The sequence below is a fragment of the Lasioglossum baleicum genome, chromosome 17, assembly GCF_051020765.1.
Source record: "Lasioglossum baleicum chromosome 17, iyLasBale1, whole genome shotgun sequence".
NCBI lineage: Eukaryota > Metazoa > Arthropoda > Insecta > Hymenoptera > Halictidae > Lasioglossum > Lasioglossum baleicum.
The window spans coordinates 10121737-10143025 of record NC_134945.1 but is presented as its reverse complement, the minus strand read 5'-3'; the positions used below and the strand labels follow the sequence as shown (position 1 = coordinate 10143025).

Sequence of the window (21289 nt, the reverse complement as noted above, 5' to 3'; positions counted from 1 at the left end):
AAATCAACTTTACAGTAGATCGAGCACGAACTTCAAAATTTGTCCCTATAAAAACACGACAAACTTAGTAATATAATAATTGTGTATACAAACATCGGTGTCTCACAGTTGCAAAGTGTAAAGCAGTGGTTCGTAACCTTTTTGAAGTCAGGGAACACTTCTGATTATATGAAAAATTTGCGGAACACCAAAATTAATGATCCAAAAAATAAAAACGCGTAGAAATAAATATATTCTTGAAAATATATTATTTAATATAACCGAAACACCGGTTAAGAATCAGTGGTGTAAAGACTGAAATGCTGAAGTTGTATACACACATGACGAAAGTATCTGCACCGTGTAATAGGCTCGAAATTTAAAGGTTATTTCCGTGGGAGAGCAATTCTCGTGTTGGTCGTCGTTGAACGATGCGCGCTAAACCGATGGAAATCCTCTTTGGGCTTAGTATCGGCGAGTATATCGTCCCTTAGATGATTTTCGTCGTTCAGTAAGCTCGCGACCAACAGTGTCTATATATTCTTAACTAAGTCCTTGGAAATCCACGTTCGACTCGGTGGAATCGGCGACGAGAGCGAAGGAGACACTTCAAGGAGCGGACATATACTCCGGCTGCTGCACACTGAAAATCGACTTCGCCAAGGTAAGTGCATGAAAAACTGATTCTTCTTTTTACTGTGCGACATCCACGTTCACCATTCGAGCAGTGTGGTTCCCGCACGAACGACCGAACCGTAGTTCGGGTCATTATAATAGACCCGTAATAGAGAACCGGGAATCAAAGACGAAAATGAAAAAGACAATGAAGAAGAAAAAGCGCGGAGGAAAAGAGAAAAAAATAAGCCTCTCGAGTTCCACCGTTAATATTCATGAGAAAGAATCCCGGGGAGAAATGGTTCCGCAAATAATGGAAACGTTCTAAATTCACGTTTCCCTTACGTAACCGGGGCCTGTACTTACGCCACCATAAAACCGAGGAAATTTCCTCGTTTCATTCATTTTACGTGCTCGTTACATATTCTTCCAATTACTTGGCGCGCCAGCGCCGAGCTCCGGCGACGACATTCTTCCCAATATTTCATCCGACGTCTAATTAGCGAATTCAAAATAATACACCGGAAAAATCTACCCTCGAAACGCAACACGTTGGCGCACCTTTACGCGTGCGTTCAGCTTGCACATTTTCACCGGGACCACGTCTATTCAATACCAGAGCAGACGTTTGTGAAATTTCCTCTTGCCCTTCTTTAGAAACACCTTCCGGCAATCACGAGTTAATTAATTTGCCTCGAAAGAACACTTTTTAGAGTTTAGCAGTTGCCGGTGAGCGTTTTATTGTCGCAGATATTTTATGCTGATTTGTTTAGATGACGTTACTTATACATTTTTTCGTCGAATTATAAAATTTTTAGTCGAATTCTGGGACTTCAAATTTCCACTTAACATCTCGATGATTTTTCTCTTGTTTTTTAATTCCTACAAAACTTTATAACAAAACGACTTTCCAAAATTACTACTAAACTGTTGTCTTTAAAGATTCTTTTAAACATTAGTACAATGAAACACATTCTCATTAAAATGTTGTTTGATACATTGATTTTTTTATAATCGATACTTCTCACCTCAATCTAGGACTCGTCGTACGACGATCTATAAACCTCTGAAGAGTAACAAAAACTCTTGAAAATAACTGTCATTATTCGAAACGATAGTAAATATTAATTTCGTCATTTAGAAAATGTTTTTTCACTATGCAAACATTATGCTTACCACAGAAGCTATTTTAGATAATTGAGTTTGCGAAATTACAGTATCATCACACATCTATGATTTTATTAATTTGTCAACGAAATTATCGATTATAAAAATATATGTATTTAAAATGTGCAACTGTTTTCGGTATGTTGAATGTATCAGACTTCCTATCAAATTGTTTTTTGGCACATTACTTGATTCAATTCATTTGACACATTCAACAAGTGCTACATTCATCGAGAAATAACGATTCATAAGCTGTAACGTGTATATTGTATATACGCTGTAATTTCACCAGCAAATAATCACCTTTGTTGACAATTTTCATTCATGAATCGTATTTCTACCATGACGTCAACCTTATGTAATGACCTCGTAATTGATTACACTGAAACAACGAGTATTCAAAACTCGTAGTTGCGGTTCTTTCCAAGAATTAGTAACTTAAATTAACATTTGTAATCGTCGAATTTTCTTGACTGAACATTATTCTAACTAGATGTAACGATATTTTACGAAAATATTATTTAATGGTCAACAATATTAATGAAAACGTATCAAGTTTGTATTGGGTTGGCAAGAAAGTAATTTCGGTATTTTAAGGTTAAATTAGAGCCGAATTCTTTCTATTCAAGCAATGACTTTTTAACAAATAAGACATTTTCCATTTTGTTCGATGATCTTTTGCCAAAAAGAATTGTAAATAAGGAAGTATTTTATTGATTAAAGTTCATCGCTTGAATAAAACAATTGGGTTTTTTACCTCACTTTAAAATACCGAAATTACTTTCTTGCCAATATGCCAGTAGTTCCAAACTGATTAGTTACAAATTGTATTTATTTTGTCAGTTACAAACATTAGTTTTACGCTTTACTAGTAACGACTGTAAAGACAGAGTTCAGTAAATATACGAATATTGTGTTCATTTTATTAGTTTCAAACTATTAATTAGTCACAAATTGTTAGTTACAAACTAATTATTGACTAGTAACAACTGTAAAGACAACAGAGATCAGTAAATACATTATGTTCATTCATTAGTTCCAAACTGATTAGTTACAAATTGTGTTTGTTTTGTCAATGTTGTTACAAACATTAGTTTTACGTTTTACTAGTAACGACTGTAAAGACAGAGTTCAGTAAATATACGAATATTGTGTTCATTTTATTAGTTTCAAACTATTAATTAGTCACAAATTGTTAGTTACAAATTAATGTTTGACTAGTAACAACTGTAAAGACAACAGAGATCAGTAAATACATTATGTTCATTCATTAGTTCCAAACTAATTAGTTACAAATTGTGTTTGTTTTGTCAATGTTGTTATAAACATTAGTTTGACTAGTGACAACTGTAAAGACAACAGAGATCAGTAAATACATTATGTTCATTTATAAATTCCAAACTAATTAGTTACAAATTGTGTTTGTTTTGTGAATTACAAATTGTGTTTGTTCTGTCAATGTTGTTACAAACATTAGTTTGACTAGTGACAACTGTAAAGACAACAGAGATCAGTAAATACATTATGTTCATTTATAAATTCCAAACTAATTAGTTACAAATTGTGTTTGTTTTGTGAATTACAAATTGTGTTTGTTTTGTCAATGTTGTTACAAACATTAGTTTGACTAGTGACAACTGTAAAGACAACAGAGATCAGTAAATACATTATGTTCATTTATAAATTCCAAACTAATTAGTTACAAATTGTGTTTGTTTTGTGAATCACAAATTGTGTTTGTTTCGTCACTTACAAACATTAGTTTTGCTAGTAACAACTATGAAGACAACATGGATCAGTCAATTCCGAATACTGTCGGCGGAGCAAACATTTGATGTGCAAAACAAATATTTGTTCGCTTCCAGTATCAATGCTAGCGTGACATCAAGGGTTGTAAAGAATTTTCTCGCTCCTCTGTTCTTACGCTTCGTTCTATCGTGGAAAAGATCGCAGAGCAAACAGCGACGACGGCGCGCCTCAGAGGGAATGAAAAGAAAATCATGCGCATTAACGTTAGGCCCGAGGCAACGAGGCCTTCCATGTCGTTTGAGAGAAAGGAAAAAAAGGGTGATTCGTATAGCGAGCCGGAGCGTGAAAGCTCTTTCTCGTCTAACGAGTGAGATCTTGTTTCAGAGCTTGTCGAAAACCGGTCGATCGGTTTTTCAATTGGTGTCCATATTTAGTTAGCCATCGGCGAATAGGATCGTTATTTGTTGCCACAATTAACATAGTTCCCTAGAAATTACCTTCCCGTATATCTACCGGAGCGAATTAACTTTTTTCAAAACTTCCAATTGCGTCTCGAAGAAGAAAAGTTGAAAAGGATACTAGAAAACAATATTCTATCCATACAAATATTTATAAATAGCACGAACAACAAAGTTCAATCAAATAAAAGTTTCAAGGACCAGCAACGTTTTTCAAAGTGGAAAGTTTCTACTTCACTCTTGTTTTTTTATTACTCGATTCTTAAAACACAGGATTAAATATACAGCACATCATTATCTCTATCGATCACTTGTCTACAGAATTCAACAAAATACAAGTTGAAAAATATCATTTAAATTTAAATGAATAATTTTTTGATATACTAGATGATTGCGTAAGTTCGTGCCCGATTTGAAAATAAAATTCAATGGTTAAATTTTAAAGATTTGCTTAAAGATTTGATTAAAAATTGGTTAAATTAAATTTAAAAAATGGTTCAATTTTCTACAATTAGAAAAGAATGGTGACTATATGTATAATTGATTAGTAAAGTTGTATTCTTTAAAATTTAACCATTGAATTTTATTTTCAAATCGGGCACGAACGTATGCAATCATCTAATGCATAGGTCAATACTTTTTTAAAGAGAATGTTTCTGTTTGAAAAAATGAAAATGACCTTGAAATTTCCGAAACTCGTTCACCTACAAAGAAAGGTGTTATTGTCATATTGTAGCCCTCTTTATACTGACAATGAGAAACTGTGATTAATAAAGTCTTCATATTTTCAAAAACCGCGGAAACAATGATGTGCTAATATGAACCACCCTGTAAGCAACGAAGACAAACCTACGTAGAAATGAAATCGGGCCATGCTCGAAGTAACTGATTAAAATAACAAATAAAAAATTATTTATATCGATCGTATTCAACTTTGATTAAAATAACAGTTTCGTAAAATAATTTATATAATAAAATGCGAGAATTCAGAATTTCTTTTATCGTCACACCTACGTATAAAGTAAAAGCAATAATTGCGCCTGATAATTCCTAGTATCGATCGAACGTGATTATAGTTGCCTTTGTATAGCGAATAAATTTGAACCCAGACCCGAGAGATCTGAATTTCACTTCCATTTACTTCAACGTACCCGAGAGATGCATAATCACACGTCACGCGTTTTTATTCATCAACAAACTAATTTGATATTCTCCATCCGAAGCATGGATAATGAAATTCAACATTAACCAGAAACATGTGCGCGTTCAAATTGCGTTCCCAACTTCATTAATTTTCATTTTCATGAATGTGATATTTCTCTTTCTATTCCATACACTCTCGTTAATAAAACAATGCATTTCGAATTTTTTTACAGCTCACAGCATTCGTATACACTCCCGGACAGAAAGATAGCACATTTTAAAATTAACGTGATATTTATTTATTTAACATTACAACCAAGGTTTTATTTTTACGCATTCTTGCAAAATATCGATGTAAACAGACACAAATGAAATTGAATTGAATTTCGCCAGTGTATACAATTTTATTTAAAAAAAAAAAGAATTTTTAAGGAAATATGGTGTGACAAAATGATAGCACATTTACCTGAAAATTATGTATAACAGTAAATCAACGAATGATAATTAATGCTTAATATTTTGTGGCCCCTCCTTTACATTTAATAACAGCCATCATTCTCATTGGCAAAGATTCATAGAGTTTTTTAATGGTTTTTTGCTCTAATTGCTCCCACTCATCTTGAATACATTTTTTTAATTCGGCAATATCTCCAAATTGTCTGCCATTTCTATATACAGCTCGGGCAAGATTTCCCCGACAATTTCCAACAATGTTGAGGTCGGGTGATCTTGCTGGCCAATCTAAAACGCGAATTTTTTCTCGAAAAAAGTACTCTTTTACTACTTTTGCTGTGTTTACTGCGGCATTATCCTGCTGAAAAGTATACTTCTCTCCAGCAATTCTGGTCGTGTACGTGTTTATTTGTTCCTTAATCATTTCCAAATACATTTTGCTATTCATTTTTCCTGTTATAAATTTGATTTCCATTTTACCATAGTACCCGATACCGCATCAAATCATCACACTACCACCTCCCATTTGTCGACGACACAAAAACTGTTCCTCTTTTCGCATATCGTGAAAATAGTAACTCAGACCATCAGGTCAATCTAAGTTAAACCTCTTTTCATCCGTAAATATTATTCTTCGCCATTTCTTTCGCATATGAATATTCTTTTCCGCAAAGTGTAACCGATTGTTCTTATGTTGCACAGTTAACCAAGGCTTTTTCTTTAATTTTCTTCGTTGTATGTATTTGCATTTTTGTAAAACACGTCTCCCATTCCTTATATTGGTGTCCACACGAACACCGTGCAATTTGCCTTGCAGTCATCTTAGAATTCGATGCTGCTCTTAGTATTGCACGACGTTCCCGGGCGCTTAGACTTTGCGGACGTCCAGAGCTCTTCTTTTTACCATAGTTTTCCGGATTTTTCAAGAAATTCATTATTACTTTCCGACTTCTATTCATAATTTTTGCTATTTTTGTCACTGAATATTGTTCTTCTTCCAATTTTATTTTAGTGTGAATCTCACACGCGTTCAATCTCTTTCCGCGACCCATTTTTCATAATATTTCGCCTTTTTTAAACAAATATACAACACGAGGTAATATCACGGACTTTATTAACTATGTTCCGAGGTTGTTGTTCGCAATTCGCGAGCCTCGGTGTAACTGGAAAGCGTAGATTTACTACACGTGCTATCATTTTGTCCCACTTGCGAACCACAATATTTACGTTTTCATTTCTAGAGTTCTGTTGAAGTAAATATTGTCGATGATATTCAGTACATTACATATAGAGGCATGTCGGAATATGTTGACATATTAAAATACTAATTTTCTTCGGTTTATTCTACCAAATGAGAAAAAATAGACGATGTGCTATCTTTTTGTCCGGGAGTGTACATATTTCTGTTATCCAGAGTCGCCACTACGGGATAGCGGATTTTCCCTGGGCACAATATCGTTTCGTTTAGTCATTGTGCGCGCTCCGTTAATATCGTTTCGAGTATCATTCTCCTAGACGCGTCCATGTAGCACCTAATTACCGATAATTGTTCACCTCGCGTATTGCTCTGAATAATTAAATAATCGGCATCACTGGTTCCCGATGCGCTCTCGAAGTCAGCCGAAGCGTGCGCGGCCACGAATTTTGTTTGCTCCCTCGCGGTCCGAACGCTCGTCCAGTGAACACTCGGCTCATTTGATTCGCGCCATGCTCACAGAAACCTACATAAAGGTCGCTGAATTTCGTTTTCACAGATTTTTTTTTCGCTTTCGAATACACGTGCCAACAAAAGCCTGTCTACAGACTCGATGCAGTACATTTTTCTTTGAATTAGCCCTTTTCAGAGAACGATGAGAATGTAAGAGTGCACAAAAAGTAATGGATCCTCTGCACCTCTGGATCGGTGGACATTTGTAAAAGAAACTTGCCGGAAAATTGTTTATACAGAAGAAAATTGTTGTTAAAGTTTACCATTGATAATAATGCCTTCATATAGTCTTTCTGGATTACAATGAGATGTCACTGGATAAGATTGACAAACGAATTTTTTGTTGTCTTTGAACATTTATGAATGTACAAGGTGTATACAAACTAATGACGTTGATGTAGTAATGGTCATTACTTTTTATACACTTTGTACATTCATGAATATTCAAAAACAACAAAAAATTGGTTTATGAATTTTATCCAGTGATATCTCATTGTAATCCAGAAAGAATATGCGTGAAAGAATACTCTGTCACAAGATTATCTTTCTTTTCTGTGTTATTGTCAATGGTAAACTTTAAGAACAATTTTCTTTTGTATGAACAATTTTGCGGCAAGTTCCTTTTACAAATGTCCACCGAACCAGAGGTTCATCCCAAGGGAGGAATGACCATTACTTTTTGTGCACTCTGTACATTCTCATCGTTCTTTGACAAGAGTGTTAATTCAAAGAAAAACAGAAAATAAAGACATGCGATACAGGTGCATTAAGCCTGTAGACAGGATTTGCTGGTCTGGGTTACATTTGTATAAATAATCCTTGTAACAAGTTAATAATATTGGATTGGAACGAAATTTTAAATTAAAATTCAAAGATAAAATTGAGAGATTTAATCATAGATTTACTGAATCACATATTTTCCATTTTGTGCTACAATTACTTTTTGTCATTTTTTAAGTAACTTATGATGTTATTATGAATAAATCTATAAATATGTAAATATCTTGATTTTATCTTTGAACTTTAATTTACTGTACTCTCTCTCTCTCTGTTGTTGGTATTTATATACATTCAATGTATTTATAGAACGTTTTTCGATGAATACAAGACATATACAGGTCCTCTCGTACAACAATAGAATCTGCCCTAATCAAATTACTGAAACTACATAATTATAATGTTTGGAAAATTTTTTTGGCATATCATTTCGTAAACCAATGGTTCTAATTGATTATAAAAACTCAGGTCGTTTAGAAAAGTTATTCGGCGTGTACCACCAGTGTATTTTGTGTTTGTAAAGACATAGTGGAGATGAGAAGCGACAACACCACACACACCCACCCAGTGCTTAACACGCACCCAATGTTTCTAAAAAGGAGGTTTCCGTTAAGAAATTAACATTTGTGCAAATTTTCAATATCATATTCGTAATCAGCACGTGAAAATACGTAAGAATCTAGAGTATAATTTAGAAACAGTGGGTGCGTGTTAAGCACTGGGTGGGTGTGTGTGGTGTCGTCGTAATATAATATGTACTCATCATCATATGATTTAAAAAGTTCACGCGGTATATGTATAGATCGTTCGACGATCGTAGTGATATATCTGCAGAAACAGTTGACGAGTGGTCGCATCATGCTAACGCAAACGCACGACACGGGCGTGCACGTATAGGCAAAATTCAATGTAGTAGTAGCTGCAGTTTTTCGCAAATCTCTCAAAAACTAAGGCTGAGCGGCGGTTACATGTATAGGAAAAAGTTGTTCGGAATGTTGAGTTTTACAACATATTTAAATTTTATCAAAATCGGTGAGGTGGGACCTTTTATGCACAATTACCGAAGCTATTTCTGAGGAAACTGTCAGGTAGAGTCATTAAGACATCTGCTAGGGTTGCCATTAGGTTTATTAGCGACAGAAAACACCGAATTTCCAAAGGCCCAAGCCGATGGTACGGGACCCCATTAATGTAAAAAGGACCCGTTACCTGAAGACGCAGAAGGCATGTTGAGGGTGTAGGGCCCGTGGAAGTTCCGTTACAAGGGCAAACTCGCGACACGTCACTCTCGCGAATTTCCCATTCCTTAGAGAAGTATTCACGAGAGTGGGGGTGCAAAGTAGTCCCACCTATCGGCGACAAAAATATATTTTGTTTCACTTTCGCGTTCTCAAAAAAGTTAGGAGACTTCAGTGTTACAATTAGTCGAACCAGCGAAGCGAACAGTTCTTTCAAATAAACAGATATTTCGTCCAAATACAAACTCTCCTTCAATTGAACTAGAACACCTTTCCTGCAGATTCTTTTCGTCTACGTAGATGGGGCATTTTCATAATCGTGCAAGCCTAATCTCCATAGCGATCTGAAGATCCGACGTATGATTCACGTATAGTAGCATCAAGAGACTAGTATTATTTGGCAGATCTTTCCATTGGCAATAGTCGTGTAAAGGGTGGGGTCATAAGGACGCGCAAGCTCCGCCTCGAAATCCAATTTTGAACTTTGGGCAGTGGCTTACACATTCTATTTTCATTAGACTGAACGGTCGTTTTGGCAAATACTATCGACTGGCCTCCGGTAGGTATTTGAAACGAAGTCTCCGCGTTCGGGCGAACCCGCATATTTTTATCAGCAATATTTGGTCGATCTTTATTTCGCCGACCCTTGGCAGATTATTTTCTTCTATTCCCGGCTAGCAACCGGAGCTTACGTAACGCAACAATGCAGATTTACTTGAGGAATGCTCTCAATACGCAATATCGGACGCAATTACAGCCAAGTTTTTCCCGAGTTATAACCGGTCGATCTCTTCTCGACTTATTACACGGACGGATTATGTATATTTAATTGTAGTCGGTACTGGAGCAGTTAAATAGACATCGTTTCTGAATATTTCCCGGATAAGAGCATCCGATATTTCTGTCATTATTCATTTCTCCCTTCGCGTATCATTGTATACCTCCAGTTCGAAGAATAGGATTTCGAAGTTGCGCTTCGGAAAATTTTAATGATCTCTCCATCAAAGATTCATGTTTCCTTATTTAAATGTAATCGAAGCTCCATTTCGATGCTAGAATTATGGGGTTAGTGAAACACGGATATGGAATACGTTCAACATTAGTAAATAACAGCTATGTTTCAATCATAGATATTGCTACATTTATGGCTGTCATAACGTCATAAGTACCTAAAATTCAATGTAGTAAAAGAATCACTGAAGTTTAACGTGGTTTGCGTTTTAGCCAGTGTACGAAGGAATTGTATATGTAGCAAATAGTTATAAATAGACAGTGTGGGTCTTTATGCAAAATAAAAATTGCCTGCATCGATCGCAGAGAAACCCAATTGACATCTTCAATTTTTTAAATTTTCCAACAATTTTGAACTCCGTCTACTCAATTTTGCTATAAATTTCTAGTCTATAAAGTCTAGTTATATTGGGTTGGCAAGAAAGAGTAATTTCGGTATTTTAAGGTAAAATAGAGTCCAATTTTCTTATTCAAGCAACGAACTTTAACGAATAAGATATTTTCCCTTTCGTTCGATATTCTTTTGCCAAAAAGAATAAATAGGAAAATATTTTATTGATGATTCATCGCTTGAATAAAGAAATTCGGTTTTATTTCACCTTAAAATACCGAAATTACTCTTGCCAACCGAATATACATATACAAAAAAAACATCCATCGATAGTCACCATGTATGTATGCATATGTATAGAACGGATGATACACAATGTACGAGTATACTGTCAGGCTATATGTAGAGGTTCGCTTTTATTGTTAGAACTTCGCAATATGTCTCTGATTCAATCTTACTCTGTTCGAGTTGCAAGAGTGACAATCACCAGACATTGTGGTCGATATTTTTTCGAATGCTTCGGTTTAAACAATTCGTCATTCTAATTTTAGCATATTAACCTCTTGTGCGCAGAACGTCTTCATCCCTAAAAATGTTACCGAAGAGAAACGAAAACGTTCTTAATACTTTACTATGCTTTTTTTTTATAAAATAAGCACGAAGGATGGTAGTACACACTTTATCAATTGCGTTTTGCAATGAATTGTGCGAATTGTAAAGTCAATTGTGAATGATATTCAGTATATTAGGTTGTCCCGAAGTTTCTTTCGGAATGTGTTCCTTTAATGTTGCTGAATAAATACAAACAATGCGATGATCTTTATGTTAATGTTTTAGTACTTCCAAACACGAATTTCGATTATGTGCATGAATCGAAAACCAACTTCTGAGATAATCTAATATTTATTTAGCAGTATTAAAGGAACACATTCCGAAAGAAACTTTTGGGACAACCTAATGCATACAGTCATGTCGGAAGCTGTTGACATATTAACAATTTACCTACCGGAAGCCTATTAATAGGATTTTCAATAATTGTGCTGTACCAAAAGAAAGCATTGAAATTTTCTTTCACATTGCACTCTTAACCCTCCTCGAGAGTAGTTGCATATAAAAGACTAGGATAATAAATAATAATTCTACTTTGCAGTTTTTCTACTTTCTTGAAAATGATCTGAATGAAGATCGAAACGTTGAAAGTTCCAAACTAACGTGCAAATTTTGCTTTTTTCCTATAAACTGATCGAACCGTTGCGCCGAGAACATTTGAATATTATACATTTCATTATCTTGCGATCGATATTTCAAACAACATTAATAATAATTCACCCATGCTTGCTCTACACGTGAAACCAACAAATTATGTTCCATTTGTAACGTCACATTTTAAAGAAATACATCTCACAACACAGACATAAAGGGGTCAATGATTTTACAGTATGTTAAAATAGTAAATGGGTGAATTTTTACCCTGAGGATCGTAGAAGGGTTAAATGAGATGACGTTATTGAGGGTGACTTGTTAGTTCACAATGAGAATAGCTGTTGCAATTAAAGGTTCCATTAAAAAATGTTTAGCCATGTACAATAGATTTTTAAAAATTATACGATAATCACCGGTCGGTAATGTGTTAAAATATTCATTTTCATCCCGGAGCGTACATATTGGCGCGCGGCGAATTTTCAATTGTCCGTTGCCATTTTCCAGATAATAATTTTGATCGCGGTGAATCTTTTTCTTGCTACCGTAAACGTTTTCACTGGAGGAATTTCCACCGGCGCGGCGGCGCACTGTGGGTTGAAACACGAAAAACGCGGACAAAAGTCATTTTTCTGACTAAACGAAACATGTAAAATTGTATTATTAACTTGTCAGTAGATAAATGAGGCATCATTTTCTACATTTCATTTTCCAAAATTCCATATCTATATCCTACAATTAAATGCTGAAGTTCAATAAAAATTCATGAGCTTATCTTCTCCTGAATTTTTTAGAATATCGTCTCATTTAGTACGTTATAACTTAATACACGTATGAGTAAGGATGTTTTGCATGTACTTAGCTGAAAGCGTGTTTCAAGACGAAAATAATAAGCATGGATTTGATATGCTTTTGTTGTGTATAGCACCTATAAACATTGATGAAACAAAGAGTAATTTTCAAGCTTTTTTCTATACAAATACAGTTATAAACCGAACGCCAACGATCGCCACAATAAAATTTATACAACGTTATTGGTAGACATGTGTACAATAAAACTAAAAAGGTTTCACCTGCAGATAGCAGCAGATGTGTATACTGTCTCACAAAAACGATGACGCGCGAGGTGAATGCGCGGTTGCGCCGCACAGTGGGTAAAACCGATGAATTCTGTGTCAAAATCAAAGAACTTTTGATAGAAATGAGATAGAACTATGAATTTTTTTTAAAATGAAAACTGAAACTTTGCAGAATATGGGATAATTATGAAAATTGTGGTACGAACGTTTTTTAACATTGAGAAAATTCGTTAAACTTGCACAATTTCAAGAAAATTGTGGTTTTTCCAATACTACCCACGGAAAAAATTTTTTCTTATCATGCTATATATCGTTTCCAGTAGATTTTTTCACGCTGATTTCAAATCTGGTATCAAAATTTGTCTACGGCCTCAGAATTTTGCAACAAATTGAATTTTTTGTGAACACAACTTATGAAATCATTTTTTCGTTTAAATGACTTGGTAACCCACTAGTTTGAAGGCATATTGTATTCTCATATATAAAACACATTAAAAATAATCATAATGAAGTATTTGAACGATTACTTAACGAATATCTATAACATACAGTAGCGGACAAAAGTTTAAGACCGCTCTAAAGAAAACGATAACTTTTTTAATATTGTACTATACGATTTGACAATAAAAAAAAAATCATAGGCCGAGTCCCTCCGTGAACCCTCTATTTATATAAATCCGTTACTACCCGCGAACGTGAAATCACATACACATACATACACATCGGTGAAGAAGACAACAGTGAAGAGGATGACTATGGGATATGGTCCGCCGATTAACATAAAGTAAATTATACTATAATTTATACTATAAATAGCTTAAAAATATACCATTATTAATAATAAAACAATTAATAACATGTACGTCCCAATTCGAGAAAACCGTTTCTAAAAAACCTTACATAACTTTTATGGGTTTGGAATTAAACAAAATCTGATTGTTAATTTGAATTCAGCACCTCAAAATCTATAAAACGATACCATTTTTATTAATTTAAACTTAGAAATAGCTTCAGAAATGATTTTTGTCCGCGTTTTTCGCGTTTCAACCCACTGTGCGGCGTTCCCTTTTGTTTACGCTTCGGGGCAGCAGACGACGAGTTCCGCGTCCGTGTGGTGTGAAATCTACCAAGTGAAAATACGCTGATGGGCACGAAGCGTCGCGTCGGTGCGTTCACGAACGCGATCATCTCGTAATTTTCGACGGGCTGCTCGAACTAGAAACGTCGATCATCGGCAATGACGCGCGCGTAACCGGTAAATATACGCGGTTCGAGATGAAAATCGTACGTATCCAATAAATTTGCACCTCGCGGGGTTCGGAGGGGGCCAGCTGAATGATAAGCGAGCACGTACCAATGCTTTGTCAACCTGTCGGCGTTCCTCGCGATATTTCCCGAATGAAGTAGCCGCATAGTAGTCTAACGATGCGCACGTACGCTTTGTAGTTCGCAGAGCAGCGCATTTTTACCCCGTCATGCTTCGCGCGACAAATTACGCGGCGGACATGTCGACTGAAACGATGAAAGACTGATGCGTTGATCCAAACGCTTTGGTAGCGCGACCGTGAAATACGAGCGAGTAAAGAAATCACGAGCAGCTTTTTCCAATTTTCAAGAAGATTGACTGTAGCCGGGTTTCGGGGCCAATCGCCTGATTTTAATCGGATCTGAACCAATGGATGGCCTACCAAAAAAGCCATTTTTCTGCCAAATTTCAGCCCGTTACCTAATCTGCAGGAGTAGTTACAGTAATTCTCTTCAATCGGTGTCCAACAGCCGTGTTCTGCACGGACGGCGATGGTGTGGTGGACACTATTTTTTTATGACTGCGTCTATCGCGCCGAGACTTAAATCGAAAAGCCGAATATAGAGAAGCGTTGTCCTTCCTTGCGCCCGAAACTTTCACCGTCGATTAAACCACTAAATACAGTTGAAATTATATCGTGTTTGGTGTCATTTTAATCAGAAAGTTCCATGAAAAATAATTAAAATTAAGAAAGTTTGAACATATTCGATTCATCCGAATCAATGATGTGGTGTTCACACCGATAGAGTGGGTAGGCACTGGACTGCGATTACACAGGCGACCCAGGACACCGATTGAAGAATTACTGTACTTTATTTTTAATTACATTTGAAAATTCTGACACGTTCCGGGTACCGAGTCACATATTAGGGAACGTTTTTCGATTTTTCCGTTGCCAACTCTGGTTGTAAACAATAAAAAACTGGATCTATAAGTGTGCAAAGTTTCGACAAAATCGGCGACCCGATCGTGGAGTTCCCTTGTATGATTTTGCATGACTTGTATCGCTATCCACATAATTGTGTGGGCGTTACTTATGACGACTATAATCGAACAAACATTTCATTCTTTTGTCAACGAATTTAATACTTTAACGTCCTAAGTTCTTTAGGAAAATAAGTGCAAATTAGTTGCAAATCCGGTTCCCTATTTTTCATCTTAGAATTATTGAAATTACGAAGTTGCTTACATGGATATCGATTCGACAAATTTCTTTATCCGAGCACATATTGCAATAAAAATTGCACAAAATCTAAATAAATAGAACCTTGTCATTTTAGTGGTCCGTAGATTTAGTGTAAAAAAAAAAAACGGTTCTTGTTCAATTCCGAGGTATACTAGGTTGCAATCTCGACAGGGTTACAAATGTCAGCTAGAAAACCGAATCAATGCGTATTTATATCGCGTGCGTCTCAATCTTCATGGCGCGCCTCTAAAAACCGCCGCAAGCGAGCAAAAACAAGAGACTGGCAGTAACCGCGAAAGACGGGACATATTGGCGTAACCACGGCTCGTTACTAGGCTGCACGGAAAAAGCGAAAACCAGCGAATGGCGGACGGAACTAATGAAACATCGCTACGGCAGCGACCGAAACTAATTTCCTGTTTGCTTCATGCCGACTCCCTTTAATCTTCGACGCTCGATCGAGCAATGGGACCCGCTCGGCCGTATTCAGAATTTTTCCACCCGCGAATCCATCGTGCGACCTGAACTAGTCCAGTCCAGTCCATTTCAGTCCGGCCCGGCCCAGTTCGATTCGAAAATGTCACAGATAATGGCGTTTTAACTAGACGGTAATCAAGTAGTCTCGATTTTCCCTCGTCGACGGGGCACTGCTATCGGTACAAAAGAGTTTTCGAATCCTGACGAGGGAAGCAATAACGTAGAATTACCTGGACAGCGACGGGATCAAGGGTGGGTCAGTGGGATGGCGAGGAATTGACGGTAACGGGAACGGGAACGGGAACGAATGTAGCGATAAAACGATCAACGTGACACGGGGAAAGGGGACGTGTTCCGACAAGTATATAGAGAGAAAATAATTGCCAGATCGTTTTTCATTGTCAGCGTTCGGTTAATGCGAATATTGGGTACAAAGTGAGGTATAATTATAGAGGTGGCCCGGACCGAGGTAACTCGATCATTAGCTACGTACTGCCAAAATGGCTCACAAAACGACATACTGGCGTATCAAGAACCAGCTGCGAGACCCGTTAGCGTTTGTAGTCAGTTTGCACAACTATTGTAGTTGCTTGATCCGTTTGCGATCGATAGAGGGAGACCTGCGTGTAACGTGTTCTTGTAACGTTCAAGTTTCGCGACCGTTCGATCTTCCAATTAGAATACCTGATCGATGATGAACCGCAGAAATTCGCAGACGAATTGGCTATACATACAAGTCGGTACCCTTACTCCGCAGCGGGAATTAGCACCGCGTCACGCTGGTACCTGCGCCACCTTCTTTAGCTGCTGATAAAACAATAAACGTCATGTAATCCAGTGGTATTGTTTAAAATACTACATACATTTATACTAAATGCTTATATTTCGATGAAACAAGCCAGAATTCCCCCACACGCCAGGTGCAAGACTATATTCCATTATGCATCATTATTGTTAAATGGCAAAAAAAACAGAAAATCCTGAAACATGTATCCCCTATTTTGGATCAAAGATCACGCACCCAAGTTTACATTAAAATTAACTAACGATAAATAAGAGAAACTACAAAAAGAAATCAAATTTTTAATATATTGTTTAAACAAAAAGCTTTTGTTAAAATTTTCTTGCGCGACTACATTGCCCATTGTAAAACACACAATTTAAAAAAAAATTCAAATTTTTTCGACCTCTGGTTTCCGAGATATCTCAAGGAGTATGGTTTTCACCCCCAACTTTGAGGGCTGTTTTCACCCCTTCCAAGTGGATGGTTGCCGATAAAAAAAAATACGTGTCAAATATTTTTCAAAGAACTATAAACTCCCAAAGTTCTATCAAAATCCGAATTTCGCATTTGAATATGTTCCCTTGTCAGTGTAACTATGGAGGCTTAAATGATTATTTCATTCAGAATTTTATCCGATTTGATTAGTAAAAAGGATATAAAAAATATGATATTCTCGGCACAGCTCCATGATTGAATAGAAAAACTTTTTTTTTTAAACGTGGTTTTCAATGTATCCATTTTTCTCAATTTTGTACTACAAGTCTTGCGAAAAATAGTCCACAGAACAATTCGGACGGTTCAGAGGAAGGAAACACTAGATAAGTGTTCATATTCATTGGTGAGAAATGTTGTAATCATTTACAAAGCAACTAGAAAGAGCTCAACAATGTTAGAATGTCAACTGTGTTCGAATTATTAATAATAATTAGCCAACGAATGAATAGCTTAGGCTTAGGCTGTCATACAATAAAAAATAGGGTTTCTGAGTTCTGATTTGACCCTCAGACAACGGACAATTTTTATAGCTATATAATTGCCAATGCTAAGGACCGTTCACAGCTCTAATTAATCATTTTAAAAAATTTTCCTTTGATGATATCTCGTGTAGACACATTTACGATTTTATTTGCGAAAAATGAATTATTAATTTCTTCTGCCTTCTGCATTTTGTAGGGCACGTCTCCCGATTGGTCCGTTCAAAACAAATTTTGCATTCTTTCATTCTTTGCGATTTTTATTGCAAATAACCAATAAGACCGAAAACCCATCTTACGGTGTTCTACGAATTCTGCTCGTTTCACTAAAAAGTGTGAAATAAAAAAAGTTAAACCGACTTCGAAAAAATGCACTAAAAAGTATGAAATAATTTCCATTTAATTTATGTGAATACATACAAACTTAAATAAATACAATACAATCTTTTCGGAGGCGGCGGAAAATTGAAAATTTTCGACACTGGAAATTACGAAAATTCTTAAATTCTTCTATTGTACATACTTTTACATATTAATGTATCTTCTCTTCCCACCTACTGATTTCCAAGTGCATCATATTCCAATGAAATCATAATCAGCAACATCTGTCATCTGGAAAATTCTGTGTTTAAGTTCGTGTGTATTTATAATACATGAATTAAATGGAAATTATTGCATACTTTGTAATGCATTTTTTTGAAAGTCGGTTTAATAATTGCCACAACAAACGACAATTTAGATATTCCCTGTGAAAAATGACTCCGGCACAGCACTCCGAGGGTTAAGCAATCAAAGTTGGCCCTTAACCTAAACCAAAATATCGACCTGGAACATTTGTCATATCGTTCATATTTTTCGAGATATACACATTGTATACTCTGGAAATTTAACACGGGACAAGCTGTATACAAAGCAAACACTCTAGTACGACAAGTAAACAGATTCGCATAACGCGGTGAAAAAAAAGCATGAATAGACAACACGGTGTGCATTCCCGTTTCAATTAATTGCACGTTAAAATGTTTATATCATAAAGACATATTTGAACAACGTTTTATTTGTAAAAATTGACAGTAGAAACCGCAATTATATTTGTGCAGAGACTTAATAGGTTGGAGGGAGGCATGAGCTAACAATGGTTCGTTATCATAACGCGGGACACTCGTTTGCTCGCAACATCGTTTCGTTCGATTAAACGAAACGTTTAGCGACCGTCATAATTGTACGAAACGACGACACTATCGACACAACGAGCGTTGGCCGACGCCGCTCGGCTAAATCCGATTATGAGCGTGATCCACGGCCAATCGGGATCTAATGCAAGCCGAGTAAACGCGGGGCAAAGGGCTCGGTACAGCCGTTTTTTTTCGCGGGTGTGTGCACTTTAATTGAATTCGTTATCAGTAGAAATGGGAAAATATTGTTCGCGGAATTCATACAGTTTGGCAGGCCACGCTAATTGGATAGCGCGCGAGGAAATTTATGCGACACAGCTCGTTAATGCCGTTAATTATATCGGAGTGCGCGCGTGCAACCGGTAAACCTATCCTCGATGCCCATTAAATCGCGCTGCGATAAATCTGAACGGCAATAATTCGAAACATATATATTGAAGAATTTGTTTCCTCGAAGCAACAATCTCTCCGATTCTCAATACGCATCGAAACTTTGAGTGATTTTGAAGGAGTACTCGAATTTAGACGGGCAATCCTCCCGCTGATCTCGCGATGTCTACAGTGGAGCCAGAAAGTAAGGGACTGTCGTATTAGGATGAGAATTACGCAAAAAAATGTATACCGTTGGGAATGTATAGATGCCAGCTACATTTTCGCTGCAGAAAGTATAATGATAGCGTTAACGGTTAAAAAGTTATAGCCAAGTTTCACAAATTCGAAAAATTGACAACACTAACTAAGATTTTTCTGAAATGGTGTTTACCAATTTAGCTGGCACGATGTCCCAAGGATTGATCATCCGATGTGTTTCAAACTTTTTTTTCATTTAAGCTTACCCAGATCTCTAGTTCCTCCATTTCGTAGCCCTACTTGCAGTTGGTACGATCAACAAATGTTTCAACCTTTAAACTTAAACTACAGGGTGTTTTAGGTTTTAACGGTCAAACTTTGTCAGTATATTCTGTGACACCAAATAAGCTTTATTAAAAACTTATAGCCAATTTCCTGAAGACAATGTTTTCGGTATAAGTTGGGACATCCCAAAAACTGAAATGAAGACAGAACGCCTTATATTCAATATTTACTGAATACATATTTATTTGTTACATCATGATTCGACACGAAAAAAGCATTGTTCACTCGATAATAACCGACTTAAACTCCAGTTCACTTTCACAATGTTTGCATGTGAAATAACTTGCAGGCATATTAGCGCATTTCAAGTGCACAGCTCTCTTGCGGGTGTTGCATTCGATGGAATTCGAGCGACTCAATTTCTTTGGCATGTTCTTCGTACGGACGATACAAAAATCTATATCTTCCGAAGTAGATGAATCCGAAGAATCAGATGAAAATGACAATTCCTGTTTCGCTCGTTTTGCTGCTGACGGTTTTGATTTTTTGGATGGTGTTTTCTTCGGTGTCGCTTTTTTCTTCTCTTTGCTGACGGCTATCTGGAAAGTATATCTGGCGAAGTGAATATAGTGCTTTTCATCGGCTGCCGTCCACATTTGGACTTTTTGGCCAGTGCCGTAACGAGGGTATGAAGCGCCTGTGGCAAGTGTCCAACTTGCGCCTCCTCATAACCCAATAATGACAAAAAAATAAAAAATTTTCATGTAACAAGTTAAATTTTACTAAATGCAATATATTAAATACTATTAACCTCATCAAAATGAGATGCCTGTATATACAATAACGTATTTGTCAAGGTGTTTGTATGAATAAATAATCTACAACCTAAATACGAACAAATTTTTATTCATATTCAATGACGACAAAATAAAAGAAATACAAAACATACAGTGACTCCCACTAATATTCGGACACTCTTAAAAACATCGTAACTTTTCGAATATTGGACTATGCGATTTGAACTTTTTTGGAAAGCTAGAGCAACTAGTTTACTGCAGGATGTGAAAAGAAATTTTTTCAAAAATTGCATTTGACCGGAATTGTAGAGGAAATGCTAAATGTTGCATTTTACAACTTTTTTATGCGGGCCTATATTGAAATTTTGAAAAATATGTTTTGTAGATCTGTGTGGGTTATATGCATTGTGAAAGTTTCATCGAAATCGGTTGATGCGGGGAAAAATGACAGTCATTGAAAGATGTAAATATTCTTCGATTTATTCTTTTATTTATTTTTTGTTTACTGCTGTTATGGCCGAACCCAGTTGCGCCGGTGGCGGGCGCCTCTTTCGCCACACCCTCGTTACGGCACTGTTCTTGGCAACGGATTTTTAAAATGAACTTTTATAAATTAGAAATAGAGTATTGTTATCCTAATTATAAGACATCGTATAAACCTACATAAATGCTGTAACATCGGTCACCGCACCGGTCAATAAGTCCCTGGTATAAATCAATACATTTCTCAAATTTTTTTAACAACATATCTGACTGAAGGAGAAAGAGAAATATTACGAATAATAATGTACGGTATTGAGTCGAATAATATTTTCAATCATTTCATG

General features: G+C 36.2%; 1 protein-coding gene across 3 annotated transcripts in view; it reads left to right on the top strand.

Moving 5' to 3' along the window:
* Sm (heterogeneous nuclear ribonucleoprotein L) overlaps positions 1-21289 on the top strand; it is a 377399-nt gene that overhangs the window by 138267 nt on the left and 217843 nt on the right. For all 3 annotated transcript variants that reach the window (XM_076441781.1, XM_076441779.1, XM_076441780.1), the window contains exon 5: positions 547-643. In XM_076441781.1, coding sequence (XP_076297896.1) covers positions 547-643 — 97 coding nt within the window. The remainder of the gene's footprint in view (positions 1-546; positions 644-21289) is intronic.